General features: G+C 37.1%; 1 protein-coding gene across 1 annotated transcript in view; it reads right to left on the bottom strand.

The window, feature by feature from the left end:
• The window catches only part of MYO16 (myosin XVI), a 259,909-nt gene that overhangs the window by 219,722 nt on the left and 23,531 nt on the right, over positions 1–16,656 (bottom strand). The window contains exons 2-3 of the mRNA XM_059839709.1: positions 16,366–16,436; positions 12,543–12,686 (exon numbers count right to left, since the gene is read on the bottom strand). Coding sequence (XP_059695692.1) covers positions 12,543–12,686; positions 16,366–16,436 — 215 coding nt within the window. The remainder of the gene's footprint in view (positions 1–12,542; positions 12,687–16,365; positions 16,437–16,656) is intronic.

Genomic DNA, 16,656 nt, shown 5'->3' on the forward strand with positions numbered 1-16,656 from the left:
AAGGCTCTCACATAACTATGAGTTTTAACATCCAATTCTCCAGTCTCTGCACATATGCTTTATTCAACCAGAAATTACAGATATGCACTTGCCTTAATACAATATCAATATTTCAATATTTTACCTGCCAAAAATTTTCCTTCCATTGAAAAAAAGGTGTTACATTAAAGAGCAGCTAATGAAGAATGATATAGCTATGATTTTGATCTCCAAAGCCAAGTATGACAAAAAAGAAAACAATAATGGTGTTTTTTGCTTACTTTCCTACTTTATGAAGGCACCTCTTGGTTCAATATACACGTTGCACATTTTTATTGAGGGCTTCTCAGAAAAGAGACAAAAAGATGAGGCATTAGGGTATCAGAAGGTCTCTAAGAGCATGAAGACACTCCTTTTAGCTTAGTATGCAAAAAAAGAATTTTGTTTGGAAAAATTACATGAATTGGATGTACCTGCTTGAATACGACAAAAATAATTTTATGTACTTCTAACTCTTTTAAAACCATTTTATCTGAAAGTGTGAAAAAAAATTCAGAAGGTATTTTCTCACTGAAATTTTGCATTTTTATTGAAAGTAGGAGGTAGCCTAAAGAATTGAAAAAATATAGAAAACTTGACTTGCATGTTATATATCACAGAAAAAAGTTCTTTTTGCCTAGAATAGCATTCTCATTCTATTCTATTATTAAGACACTGCAGCAAAAATCCAAAAGATCAGAATGAGGTCAAAAAAAGGACAGTTGAAGTACAGAAGGAAGGGTATTTGACTTGATATTGCCAGCACTCAAATTATTTGGCAAGAAAAGGGAATTAGAAAGGAAACTTCAAAGAGCATTGATGACTAAAGACTAAAATTTCCCCATCTGTTTCTGCACATGGGACTTGCAAACTTCCCATCAGCAGCAGAGCTTATGGAAAAAAAGAAATTATTCGAGCACTGAATGTCTCTGATAACAGAATAGAAGCACACTTTCTTCTAATTTTATTTTAATTGTAATCATTAAAAATTATGACAGGCACACAGAAAAATGATCAGTCCCTGTCTTATATACTTACATAATACTTCAACAAAAGGTCACTTTTTGAAATTATTGCCTTTTATTTTTAGAATAGAAAGAAAATCTCCTGCACACAGCAGGGAATGAGCCTTCAGAATTGCCTGTCAAAAAGACTTTTTATCTGACACCACAGTTAAGAGTTAACAGTTACTTTATAGCCATTAAGCAAGCCTGTAATTACATAAGGTCAAACAAATCTCATACTTTAGGAATTAAAAAGATCATTCCCTGGGGTTAGCAAGAGCAGTCACTTGTGTACAAAATTAGACAGCTAGCAAGGCACAGCATTATTGTAGGCAAACTGGAGACATAAAGCATCCACTGATGATCCACCCCTGTTCTGAAAAGTACAAATTAAATACAAGATATCAAGGTAAAGTTTTACTAATACATTACCTTACAAAGTTCTATGTGTTTGTATGTATATAAATGTAATATGCATGCATGTATATGGGAAAGTAGTCACATACACACACACACACACATATATATATACACACATATATATTTATACACATACATGCTCCAAACAAAACTGCAGGACTAAGTTCTGCCTGGTAGCTTCACTTGAAAGAGTTTCCACCCCTGGCACACCAAAGAAGAGGGCAGAGCAAAGAAAACAACCACATGGCTACAAGGAAAGGAAGTAGATCTTGATGTCTCAGTACAGATTGAAAGTTGTTTTTTGAAAAGCTTGTAGTTAACATGTTCAGGGTAAATAACATAAATGTAGAAAATCTAAGTAGGGGCAAGCCTCAAGGCCCTGTTTAACCTGATGTCTTCTCCTCAATCCCCACAGTTTGGGGGGATTTTTCCCTTCCTGTCTATGCACACTGTCATATCCATGTCTTTGTATTTCTGTTACTTGGGAAATACATATGCTGAATATTTTGATTTTCGTTCTCCAGTCCATTTTGAGATTATATACACACACACACGTGTGTGTATCTGTGTGCGTTTGTGTAAATTAAATACACTTGAAATGGCACACATGAGTAAATAGCACTACTTCAGGTATAACATCAGATCTTACCATTTTATTAATGCAGAGAAAAAAGTCAGAGCCCATGTTAATGTATATACACACACAGAGTAAAAAGAAAGGAAATCTGTATTACATGTCTCTGGTGTAAAATGCAGGAGATTAAACAGCCTGCAATAAACGATAGCTGTGTACAGCATACAGTTTCTGCAAGTATAAATGTATCATGCAAGGAAGAAAGAGTACAAAACTGCTATTTTAACTCAATTTATTTGCATTTTTGTTATGAAACAGATTAATTGTGTTGATTGATAACATCAACATGTTCCCAAGTGTACAGGGAAGGGACTGTACAGTAGCTTAAGCTGCACTCAGGGTGATGCTGTCTTGCTGGTTAGTAATTAAATATAGATCTTCTAGAAACAAATCATCATGTGAAATACCAAACCTATTTACGGAGTTTAGTATGCCAGTCACCTTAACACAAACCTGGCTTCTCAGAACATCAGCATATAGTTAGAGAACTCACCAGAAGAGCAGAAAAACTCTATTATTTTCCTGTACTTGGGTAATGAATAAAGTGCAGTAGACAAAAAAATCTTCCAGTTATAGTCAATAGTAACTTGCTGTGTGGGACTGCAGCAAGTTAGTCCCTAATAGAGCTGTGGGGGAAATATATGCTCCATGCCAAATTTTGGAATTGATTATATGAAAAGAAAAAGATATACTTATTAATCCTAGCAATGCGAGCATAACCACAGCTGACATTTATATATTAACCAAACATAAGACTCCAGGTCTATCTGAAATAATTGGTCTCTGTGGATTAATATATATATTGGAAAAGTGATGAAATTTTACACAAAATTGAAATAAATACTTCAATAAATACTTACTGTGCTATCTATCAAGGATTTGTGCATGTGTTTTATCAGACAAATTTTTTCCTCATGTTCATAAAGTGTAATATTAGTAGGCACTGCTGAAGTAATAGGCACTAACCTATCAACTTGCAAAGAAACAACTGTCCATAATCAATCCCTTACCATTCTCTGCTCTTCATTCAAGAAAATTATTTTTTCCACCTTCTAGTACTGTCATAATTTTAAGGAACATCCTTCTTCCCAAAAAATGCAAGCTGGTAATCTTGCAGTATTCACTAATTCAACAAATACTTCCCATTATTTAACATTTGGAAAAATATTATTTAGGGTGTTTTAAAAGCTCACAATATATCACAGTTTCTAATGAGAGTAATTTGAAATTTAAGACAAGTCTGATTTCATAAACTTCAACTTCAAATAGCTGAAGACACAGCTGTTATTTAGAAATAATATAAAGACTAGTTTTCTCCTGTGCTTTCATAAGCCAGCTTTTATACATTTTCCAACATCTCTTTAGCCTTTCATCCTTGCAGGCAGCAACCACATCTTGCTCAAACTCATTACCAAACCAGAAAAAATAAAGTACATCCAACTTTCCATTATTTTTCTTTTCATTACTTTAACTCCAACACTTCACTATCCAACCCAGTCTCATTATATTATATTGTTCTACACTGAACTGAATTACCTAATTTTTCCACACAGAGTCCACACCAATTATTCTAGATTTGGAAAACCAGTGCTTTTGCTCCACCTTTCCTGTTCTAGCTGAAAAGTCTTCAAACACATGTGCAAACCTGAGTCTTTTAATGACCTTCATGCCACCTCATCTATTAGCTCCACTGACCCTGCACTGTTACAATTTACCTAAACCATCTGCTTTCAATAAGTAAGCCAGTTTTTCCTGCAGCAGTTTTCTTTCCAATGACTTTGCACATCAATCTTTATGGTGGCATATCAAGGTAAACTGTCCTTGAACTTCTGATAAATTGTATCAGCACTGCAATTTCCCCTACTGGCTCACTCACAAATTCAAAAATTCATGGATGTTCATTTGATGGTTCTTTTTTCACAGGTTCATGCTCCCAAGCCCTTCTAAATTATGCATTACAAACTATGCCATAGTGATATTTCATTCCAGTATTTCTGAAATGAAAACACGCAAAAAGCCATATACGACTGAGAGGGTAGGCTGCTGGTTTGAGTGGTTTGGGGATTTTTTTTAGAATTCAGGGACAGCTCTTATCCAAACACTAAATTATATTATAAATATAGATTAAAAATAAATCTATTTAACTATAACTATAACTATAATAACTATGTAATGATTTTTAAATAATATAAGTTTATTCATTAATGGTACAAACTTTTTATTATTATTATAATTTGATAAGAAATTGGATTGAATACCTCATTTTAAAAAAATTGGCTTAAATCCTAATAATATGGTGATTCAAGGTCTACTTTTAAGTTCAGTTTACTTCAATACTTGATGTCAAAATCTGTCACAGTTGGAAAACATTGCTCACAAAGATATATAGATCCAAATAAACAAAGTGCATTATTGTCATGATCACTAAATTATACTGAATTTCCAATCCCATATACAAATTAAACACATGCCTTTTTCTTTTAATTTGGCTGGGAAATGTCCATCTTCCCCAATGAAAGAATCTCCTAACATTTTAAAAAATAATAAAACATACTTATTCCCACAGAAAATCCAGATTTTTTTAAATAATAAATACTTCTGAGGAACACAATTAGTTACTGATTTAAATGCCATTCTCAACTTACTTTCAGAGATGAAATATCGAGCTTTTGTGGCTTTGGGAATTTTTTTCTTGAGAAAGAAATAGCCCTTTTTTTTTCCTCCTTTGATTTCATGCTATCTGGCCATTTTGTATTTTGCTTTTAAATTTCTGGAAACAGTATTAAAAACAAGCAAACAGAAATATTTCAAATGCTTGAAAAATTGTATGTTTGCCCAGCACTTAACTTTTCTTTCTGAACTCTGCTCTTCCACAAACTTTTGTCCTGTCTGTTTTTGGGCTATGGAAATTTAGCATAGTCTGACAGGCATAAAATATCTAATACATAACTTGATATAGGTACATGAAACCACAGCAATTCTCAGGCCCATTTCTCTATTAATAGCTAGGCTGTTGTCTCATTGCCAAGTTCTTCACTACCAAGCAGCTTTTCACTTCTTCATTTAACTAAGAGTTTTTCCTCAAGTCCCTAGCTACTCCATCAGCAACTCTCTGAATAATTATGTCAGTGATTCAAGTAGAGGCCACTCGGCATGAAGAATGAACTTCACCTTCTACAAATATCCCCCAGTGGCAGAACATCCCCAGACCATCGTCTTCATAGCACAAAACTATGTTTACTGAAGATCAAAGCCAGATGTTGATTTTCATTATCTTGTCATTTCTTGATCCTCTTTCTCTGGGGAAAAAGAGAGTTTGAGTGAACTTATCCAAAATTCCCCATTTTTGTGCATGTTGTCCATCTCTCAGCATACTTTTCCTGGTCTGCTCCAGCCAAAACTGGGGTTGATATTTTTTCCAACAGGTCTAACTCTCTTTTACCTCCAGGAGATTTTGTTTTCTGGAGATGCTCTAAGAACTCCACAGTATACAGATGCTACTGAATAGCCATGGTCTGTGTCCTAAGTCTCATCCCCTACCACAAATGTTTTCCACCTGGACAGAGGAGGGAGGATGAAAGGGGAGGAGAGATGAAGGGAGGCAGAGAGGGAAAGTGTGTCTGTTTGTGTGTGAGATTTGTAGACATCGAAGAAGTATTTACAGACTTTTACATCTTACTTTCTGTGTCTACTTCCCATGTAAAAAGGCTTTGATTTCTGCCACGATTTAACATTCTTTGAACAGTGAACTGCAGATTTTATTTCACTGGCTATTTCTCCTGTCAATTGAAGTTCAATGCTATTTCTTTTCTCTTTATATTATCCTCATTTCTTCTCTAGGCTATCTCATTACTTTCATGATAGTGCTCAAAGTGAAATGCTTTGACCATTGTGCTGTATCCAGTTAAGTTCCTGTTCTTATGTCTCCTTAAACATCCTTTAGTGCTGCATGACTAGCTAGCTTCATCACTTTTTGCCACCCTTTATGGAGAAGGACTAATATTTCTAAAGTTTCCCATGAGTGTTGCCATCTGGTGTTCAGCAACTCATTAAAAGCCATCACCTAGTTTAGTTAATTAGTGGCCTTCATCTAGGTTAGTTTTATGTTATCTCAGCTAGCAATGATGAAAGGCTATAAGCCAGTAGTACACACTCTCTGGAAGTTCCCTCCTACACTTCTCACACATCCACCAGCCTCTGCAAACTGAGTGAATTCAAATAGATACCCACAGCTTTCACAGAAAAAAATGCTATTTAAGTTTCCTTACTACATATATTGGTATCTGCCTCTAGGAAGACAGATGAATCATTTTTCTTTTGAGCTACATGATAATTTATACTGTAAACTGTTAGCCACTGTCTCTTCATGACCTCTAACTGCTCTTTATTCTTTTCCCTTCCCTGCTTCCTCTCATATTGACTCAAAGGAGGAAGTCACACTGAGCAAGATTGAGTGGGAGGGCAGAATTGCTTCCTCTGAGGAAGTAATTGTTTCTGGAACTATGAAATGGAAAGACCTTTCTTTAAGTTTTAGAGATAATGGCATTTTGATGATTCATCTCTGCTTGCTAACACAGCCTGATGCAGTTGCAAAGAACAAGGGCAAAATAACTATGTAACTGCTGCCTGACTACATGACTTCAGATATGCACCATTCTCAATCATATGGTGGAGCAGAAAAGAGAGTTACAGCCCCATAAAGATTTCCTTTCTACTCCCAACAGGAAGTCAGGTCATGTAAGTTTTTTCCAGTAAAAATATATCTGGTTTTGGAAAGGGGATTTCCCACCAAAATCAAAAGTGGATTACACATACAGTGGATAGTATCATATACCTGACAATGCTCATCTATTGTTGCTGCAAATCTAATGAATGATTTTATGGTAACTCCCTTTTGCACACTGCTAAGCACAGATTTTCCTAAGTTCTTAAACAGGGGAGTGAAAAAATATTCAGCCTCAATTTTTTTTTTTTAATTTGTACTTTTAGCCTTCTATTCCAGATTTGCATTTTGTGCTTCAATTCTACGTTCCAAAAAGTACACGATGAAACATTTAATTAGTTAGCAGACAGAAGGTACACTTACTTTTCCTAGTAAGGTCAGTTTAAAAAAACATATTAAGAATGTTCTGAGGATGTAGTACTGATCTCTTCTTTTCTACTTAATTAAGTGCCACGTTTATCACAGTAATGCTTGCAGTTCTATGAAAGAATAAATAAAGAATAAATGTCTGCTGTGCCACATGCTGTACAAATACCAAAATACCATCTCCACCTTCCTAGTTTCATTTGACAAGATCTACCTTTGAGATGGTGAAAGTCTAATGCTCATGTTGCCCACTAAAAGGTGCCTTCTGATCACAGTAAAATGAAGTGAATTACGCTATAACAACACAACCTCATCAGTTTTCTTTTTCTCTGTTGCTCTCAACCTCAGGTCATTCAACATCAAAAGATTTCATGATTCTTTAGTAGTGTGAGGGGAGAAAAAAACCATCCCCAAAAGCAAAATCAAAGATACATTATAAAAGAAAAATCATAGTTAAAAACTTGCAATGTGTGAGCCAAACTGTACAGCTCCATGATGATTACCTGTGCTATGCTCTGAAATTAGTGTCATAGACAGCAAGTCATAAAGAAACTTGTGGTTTGCAACACAGCCATAAGTATCTTGAGAAAAAAGAACTGAAAATAGGAGCTCAGCATGACTGTGAACCAGTGCTGATCCTCTAAAACATAGAATTCATAATGAAAAATAATGCACAGTGAACAAAAATTAAAAAAAAAAAAAAGAAAATACAAGGTTCTACAGAGTGGTATTTTTATCTACCTACCCTTCTGCCTCAGTAGACAAGGTTAATATACAAAACTCCAACAGTATCAATGTTTATTCCACCGCATGTGCACAGTTTCTGGCTGGGATTGAGTAATTTTCCTCCCAGTAGCCAGTGTGTGTTTTGGACTTGTGCTGAAGAGGGTGCTGATAACCCCGGGATGTTTTAACTCCTGCTGAGCAGCACTTACACAGAGCCCAGGCCATCTCTGTTCCTCACCCCACCACTGCAGGCTGGGGGTGCAAAGAAGCTGGGACAGCTGGCCCCAACCCTTCAGAGGGATATCCCACACCTTATGGCCACATGCTCAGCATATAAAGCTGGGGAAAGGAGGAGGAAGGAGGAGGATGTTCAGAGGGATGGCATTTGTCTTCCCACTACACTGCTACATGTGGTGGAGCCATCTCAGCTTCCCTGGAGATGGCCAAACACCTGCCTGCTGATAGGACAGGGTGAGTTATTTGTCTTTTGCTTTGCTTATTTGTGCAGTTTTTGCTTTCCCTATTAAACTGTCTCTATCTCAACGCACAAGTATTCTCACTTTTACCCTTGTGATTTTGACCTGGGGAGAGTGAATAAGAAACTGTGTGGGGCTGAGCTGTCATGACAAGAAGATAGCTTTAACAGTGCACAATTGAAGGTTACCCACTCTTACGTATCAATTAAAAGTATTTGAAGCTAAAAATTGTCTTTTGTGGAGGAACAATTAGACTGCAAGTGATGAGTATAAGTTTAAAGCTGTAGCCATTTAAAGGACAGGGAGAGGATTAAACACTTGCTACAGCTAACAAAGCAGGAGCAGCATCTAAATGCTGGTGCTTGGACATTCTGCAACTCATGGGACAAAGAACTAAGGTACAAATCTTGGCTAGTGATAGAACAAGTGTAGGGAATTAAGAAAAAATACAATGTTGGAATGCACCCCAAATGATGAAAAAGACCACACTCCAACTGGACAGAACTGCTGACAGTCCTGAGCCTTCAAAAGGCAGCGAGGCAAGACAGAGCAGATCTTTCCAGCAAATCTCGTCGCTGTTCACACTCTTAAGAGATTTCATGTGGGCACAAATGTACACAAGCCTACACATCTTTGTTCTTAAATGAAAGACACTTCAGCATTCTCTTCAACCTGCTACAGGAGCCTCCTCCAACCAAAATCCACAAAGAGGAATTCCCTGTGCCACGGGGAGAGCACACAACGCTGCTGTGGCCGAGCAGTGACTGATGAAGGTGACCTCTCCCACCTCACGGGCATGTGTGGCAGGCAGACCCCCACGGACCACTTCTGATCTCTGCACCTCCTGATGTGCCAGCAGTGCCCCAGGCTAAGCTCCTCATTGACTGACTGCTCAGCACACCATGGCTCTCCTGGCTGCTCAGTCCAGTGCCCCCCTCCCCTTGCTGACAGCTACAACACTAAGACGTAAATGTGTCCTTGGAAAGCTGTGCCACCTAGGGTAAAGTGTTGGGAATTATGGAAAGAAATAGCTTCAAGCATTTCACGCTGCATCCATTTCAAAAAACAGTATTTGCAATTCCAAGAGCCTTCCAACAGGACACGACAAAAAATTACCACATTGCAAACAGCCACAGCCCCTCCTAGTTTGCAGTGAATGAGCTTTGATTTTGTCATTGCTATCCACCAGCACAAAGAATTTGTGAGTCAACACAGTTTAGGTGATGAACGACAAGTCATTATCTTGTCTCAGCCAGAGAAAAATGAAGACCACAAAAAGTGGGATGAAGTCAGAAACTGGGAATGTTTAAGCAAATCTTCATTGCTAGCTTTCTGGGATCTACATATACTTTTTTTTTTTCCCCCTACTTTCCCCTCAAGAAATGTTTTAAATCCTTAATGAGGAAATCTCCACTGGCTTCTGTGACAGTTTTTCAGAAATCTGAATTGTACAATTAAAGGATCATGCTGTTACATTTTAAGTCACATCTTTAAAAGAGAAAATATGGTGTTGTCTGGGCTATAAATTCAGTCCAGAAGAAATTTTATTTAAAAGTAACTCCTGAGGTTACAAGAAGCATTCGTTTTTCTTCCAACGAAAAACTGTGGTATAATAGAAGCTGACTGTAGCTCATATTGGCATTATCGAGGTTCATGCTACACATTAGACATGGTCCATGAAACACTAACACTAACCTCAAGGCAAAGTAATTTCTAATATGAATTGCTCACGCAAAGGCAATTCAGAATTGTGAAAAATAAGTCTATCCGACCTCAATTTTCATCTTCACATTGTCAAGTGTTATCAAAGAGGACATTAATGTGATGGTTCAAAACATACTGTTTTCCTAAGAATATTTCCCTTCCTCTGCTATCTCTTTAAAAATATTTAAATCTCAAAATTTCAAAATTTTAATTTTGACTTTGAAGGGAGACTATAAAGGTATTATTTATCTTGTCAAGGAAATTCTGCCTTTAAAAGTGCTAACCAATGAAATGTGGGCAGATTTACCAGTAGTTATTGCAAATAATATGGACAATTCAAACTTGATCTGCAAAAATCCATGTGTGTACCCTTGCTTATTGAAATTTTCATGTATTAGGTAACCAAGTTATCAGAAAAAAATTAGAACCTTCAGATGAAGGCAACTTTTGAAAAACAGGGACCAAGTCAAAAAACATTCAAATGATAGGCATAGGAAAATTATTTTGGATATAACCCTGTATAACAACACTTGAAGCTTAATTAGCTTGAGCTTCTTGAAAAAAAAGGTCAAGGAAAATTTTACAAATGCCCTCTATAACCTAAACTGTTCCTATTAAAGACAACAGCACTGTATTCAGAATTTCTGAAAATCCCCCCCATTACAAGAGTTTCCCACAGTACAAGAGTTTTTATAAATAAACTGCTCTGTTCTAATTTGTCTATCACTCTAGGAGTACATGCAGAATACAGAGGATACAGAGGCTTCAGAAGTATCTACACTGGACAGATTGAGGTAATACAAGAGATAAAACATGACCTGGAAATTTCATCTTTTATTTGCCAGGAGTAACCACAATGTTTAAAACCAGATGTATCTGATCGTTTTTTGTTATTGTGGTTTTGGTTTGTTTGTTTTGATTTTTTTACTGTACAGGTTGCCCAGTGAGTTTGTGGACTTTCCATGTTTGAAGATTTGGTCCTGGGCAAGCTGGTGTGACTAGCTGTTGTCTGAACAGAAGGAATAGACTAAATAATCTAAAGAGATTTCATGAAATGTATTATCAAATATACAGTCTAAAAATATATCTCCCTTCCCTCTACACGTAACATTGAAATACAAATATGAGCATGACAAGAAACTCTGACCTTGCAACGACCCATTTAAAACATAAATATTTTAAAATTATATAAAAAAGACTAAAAAACTGTCAGACTGTGAACTGTTTCTGCACTACTTTAAAGAGCAAGATCACATGAACTGAGAGGAAGAGCTGCATTAGTACCATTGCATAAAACTAGAGCCCTTGGTCCTAGGAAAGCAAGCACAAAACAGAACCAGAGAATCATTTAGGGGGGAAAGGACATTTCAGATCATCAGGTCCAACCATTAACTCAGCACTGCCAAGTCCAGCACTAAACCATGTCCATCTCTATCACATCTACACAACTTTTAAATATTTCCAGGGGTGTTGACTGTGCCACTTCTGTGGGCAGCCTATTCCAATGTTGACTACTCTTTCAGCACAGAAAGTTTTTCCAAATATGCAATCTAAACTTCCCCTGGTGCAACTTGAGGTCATTTCTGCTTGTCCTGTTGCTTGCTGCCTGGCAGGAGAGGCCAACCCCCACCTTGCTACAACCTTCTTTCAGGTTTTCTCTGGGCCTTATTTCTCCATCCTAAACAACCCCAACTCCCTCAGCTGCTCCTCATAGGACTTGTGCTCCAGACCCTTCCCCAGCTCCATTACTCTTCCCTGGATTCACTCCAGCCTCTCAGTGTCTTCCTTGTAGTGAGGGGCCCAAAACTGAACACAGCATTTGAGGTGTGGCCTCACCAATGACAAGTACAGGAGGACAATCCCTGTGCTGCTCCTGCTGGCCACACTACTGCTGAGACAGGCCAGCAGAGCATTGGCCTTCTTGGCCACCTGGCACACCACTGCTCTCTAAAACGGCTGAATGCCATATCTATTACTATATTGTGCAAACGCAGCATTAAAAAGTCAGAGTTGTTTATATAAATATTAAATATCTCATTTTGACCATGTCCACAAACACTTTTTATGAATACTGAGTGTAAGTGAGCCAATATTTGCTATTCAGAGAAAGCTTTTGATAAGATTGTCTGAAAACTCAACCCTTAACAGAAAGTGACAAGGAGAAAAGAAAAGAAATTATCTGAATATCCCATTTGGGACTGAGTGCTTATCAGAGATATAAGCTCTGGACCACAGGGGAGAAATAGGAGATACTTGACATTGATGTTTGCAATTTATTCTCATTGAAGTTCCTAAAAATGCCTTCTAAAAATCCTGAGCACCAAAGCAATGTCAAGAAAAACCAAACACTGTACATGCTTTTACTGATATGATTAGTAGCAGTATGTTGCATTCATACAGCCGTTTCAACCACAGGGTGCTCCATTCTGCCCCCTTTTCAAGCACACAATGCATTGGCTTGCTTTACTTACTAGTAGCAGTAGCAGGACAATATCAGGATTATCACAGGCACAGGCTACATGCATTGATGTCCAAAAATCCTCATCTTGATGATTTACGTTTACTCCTCTGTCAATTAGAATTTCTGCAGCAAATGCATTATCATAGCGAGCACACTGGAAGAAAAAAGAGCAGATTAGGGATGGTGTTTTCCTCAGTGTACAACTAAATTTGCTACATACAATTTAAATTGGGCATCTGACACATTGTAGTTAAGCTGCTGCGTTTGTAGGGAACGACAGCTGAGGAATCCATAGAAATAATTGTGTGGAGATTTCCAGTTCCATGTGCATGACTCACAGAACCCCCTATTTCCTTATGAAATCTGCTGAATCTACTATAAGGATGAGGCTTTTTTCCTGTTCATGACTGCCATTCCAAATCAGTGCACATGTGTGTGGGTGTACATAGATACCACTGCTCATGATCCTGCTCATGTGCAGGATCATGAGCAGTGGTATCTACGTACACCCACACACACATGTCCGTGCATACATGAATTTCTGCCTTTTCATGCATTCTGCCCTCTTCATACCCCCATTCTGTTTCCAATCCACTAACTATATTGATTTCTGTTCGAGTCTCTCTGCCAGATAAATACTCTGCACACTGAGAGTGTTGTTGTGGGGTGGAGGGATGCACATGTGTGTATATATGCATGCATGTGTGCACATTTCTTGGTCACGGTCACAATTTTGGTAGAGGAGAAGAAAATGGCCTAGACATTGTGCTGACCTTACTCCTTTGTCACATCTACGACTTTTTATGCATAAGGTTATGGATAATACCTTTAAAAGCAAACAAGTTAAGATCCGAACTCTGGCCTCACACACAATCTCAGTCACTCTTTAGAGAGGGAACCTATCTCTTTCCCCATGGAGGAGAAGTTAGGGGGGAGCTAATTTTAATCTGGCAGGGAAGCCAGGATACAAAAGGAAGTGCAGAAGAAGGAAAAGTGTAACTGGATTTGACTGTGAAGTCAAGATACAGCTGAGATCTTCAGCAGAATGCAGCAGCTGCATGTACCGCTGCAATCATAAATATAGATAACCCAGAAGATTAATATTAAATTCTATCAGGATAAAAAAACAGTCCCACGCTAAATGATTTCCAAATACACTGACCATTAAATTATAGAACAAAAATTGAATTCTGATGTATTTCTTTTAGCTTTTGTAACTTTTCTGGCAGCTGTAGAAACAGTTTTGTTTTGTTGCATCAATATCATTCATTGTATCAGTACAACTTAAATTGAGCTGTTCTGTGCTGAAATTGAACAAACCAGAGGTAAGACATTTTATATTACAGATCAGCATAATCTAACACCAACCATATTTTCAAGACATTGTTAAGAAACAACAACAACAAAAAAAAAAAAAAAAAAAAAAAACAAACCCCAAAAAAAACCACCCCAAAAAATCCAAACCAACCAACCAGTTCTAGAGATGACAGGCATCAAAGAGCCATTTTGTGTATTAATAACAGACATGGGGCCTTTGGTGACTAGTTGCAGCTTAGATTTGTTGCTGCTCCTTGATTGTTGTTTAATAGATTTTGTGAAATAATTGTACAAGCTCAGTTAAGGTTCCAGAATGAAATTGTGACACACATACTTTGTTATAAGGGTGGAGGTTGGTAATTGCCTGTGTGAATTGACCTGACACCATGTGCTTTGTACTGCACGGGCAGCTCAGGCACCTACTCACTTTTTATTGTACTTCTCCCCTCATGGAACCTAAAGAAAGTTCAATGAATATTTCTGAAGTTCCCAAAGCTTGACTAGATTCAACCATATTGGGACACTCTCTACAGAGATAAAAACAGAACCTTTATCAAGTGTCACATTTGGGTTTGTTTTTTTTTTTTTTTAATTATACCACATTTTGGAAGTTAACAGATATGAAAAAAGGAAAATGGAATTATATGATTAATCAGATTTTAAGAAGAATGTCAAAATATATATGTTTTCCATTCATTCCAACAGAAAAACATTTAGCCTACAAGTGGAAAGAATAAACACTAAGCTCCCCCTTGGACCAAGCAGCCTCAGAGTTGTAAAACTAACACTTAGAATGGATCTGAGTGGGCTTTAAGAATATAACACAGGTGCATGCTAAATTACTAGCTTCAATTCTTGCTGGAAAATAAATTTGGCTTATCTTGTCTCCCTGTATCATGATTCTCCTCTCCTGTCTGTACTGCTCCCAAATGAGGGTCAAATCCGAATTTCATTGAATTCAGGTTTGCCTCTATCTCCAGTAGGATGAACATTTTCCTGTAAATGAATTATGAGTGCTAACAAGTAACTCTGACTAAACTGAGGCAGTAGGTTACACATGGTTCTCTACTGCAAATTTCTTACTGCAAAAAGCTTTCCTTCCTTTGGAAGCATATGTGTGCCTGTGAAGCAGCAGGCACCAGTTGAGAGATAATGATTGTGACAGTGAATTGAGGCGTGATGCAGATCAAGAAACCTAAAATGGCACAGTTCAACTGCAGATTTTATCTGCAGTTAAAAACTGTGCAGCAGCTGAACTAGATAAAGCAACTTAAAATCCCTGAAGATGAAATTTTCTCTCTTTTATTTTAAAATGCCTGACACTTATGTCAAATCAACCACACTCAAGGTAAAGATTGTCTCCTAGGGCTTTTGGCATGGGGTAAGATTAGGGATGCCTCTGTTTTGGGAATCCCAAAAATAACATTTCCTTTGGACTGCATTTTTAAAGAATGGTTGAGCATTTTTACAGCAGACAAATAGGTGGACAAGAGAAAAGAGAATTAAAATTTTCTCTCTTCCAAATCACTACTGCACTTTCCCTTTACTTTGGCCTTTATTTCCTAAAGTCCTTGGTTAAACAGCATGGCCACAGAGAACGGAAAACAAAGACTAATTACATAATGGAAATGCTGTATCTTGCAAGATCTTGCATGGCTACAGGTGTGTTGGAGTCCAGTAATATTACAGGGGCTCTTTCTCATCAATAAATTGCTGTATTTTGTACACATACTATGAGAAACATAATCCAGTGATTATGTTTCACTGTGGCTCAATAATCTAGTGATTATTGAGTCACAGTGTGCAATAAAGTTGGATCCAAATGTATTAAAATAGTTTCACAGACAGCATGTCTGCAACTGAAGAATCACAGACCAGGATCATAACATGTAGGAATTATTTATAAGTTTTGCTACTGGCTTCAGCAATGCCAAAATTCTACTCCTATGGTATTTTCTGTCTGCCTGTCATGTCTTTACCTCTTGTTTTTACTTTTATTATTATATACAAATTGTTTTTCTTTTATCTTCTTGTTACTTAATCTGAAATGCTATGCAAATAATGATAAACTAAATGCAGATAATGTGTTAAATATCCACATGTAGGAAAGTGCTGCAAGAAAGTATCACAACAAAAAAGGAAAAATGCTAAATCATGGGGGTTTTTTTTCATACAGGACCTGTGAACCTTTGAACCATATAATTTAGTATTTGGAATCTAGCAGTCTTTCCTTTGCTCTTTCTTGCTGCACAGATAATTTATCAATAAAATGCTTCATTCTCCTTTCTTATCTACCACTCTACCGCTATGACATGATCCATTCTTTTGCAAGCAATTTGAAAATGACCATTTATTTAAAATGAATAGCTGGATGCAATCACAGCCATAGTGGAGCTCAGTTCAGATTAAAAAAAACTGCTAATCCTTTCTTTTTTTTGTTAATATGCCAAATCTGCTACTCACTTTCCCACCTTGTTTATCCACAGTCACTAACAATAATCTTCAATCACTCTTACCAGATGGAGCAGGGAGCCTCCTGAGGAAAGAAGCATATGAGGGTCAGCACCATCCTTCAACAGCCGTAGCACTGAAACACCACAGAAAAGAGGAACAAAAGTTAATATAACTAATATAAAAGCAGTACACTTGATTCTGAACTCTTAATAGGCTGATTCTTAATCATATTCATCAGGGGATTTAATAATACATTCAAATCTCTTATGCAACTGCAAAACTATCATGCCAGCATTTGCCATCTCACCTGTTTTAACAGCTAGGCCTGTAAAGCAGAAGACCTTTAATAATGA

The sequence above is a fragment of the Haemorhous mexicanus genome, chromosome 2 (assembly GCF_027477595.1).
Source record: "Haemorhous mexicanus isolate bHaeMex1 chromosome 2, bHaeMex1.pri, whole genome shotgun sequence".
NCBI classification, from domain to species: domain Eukaryota; kingdom Metazoa; phylum Chordata; class Aves; order Passeriformes; family Fringillidae; genus Haemorhous; species Haemorhous mexicanus.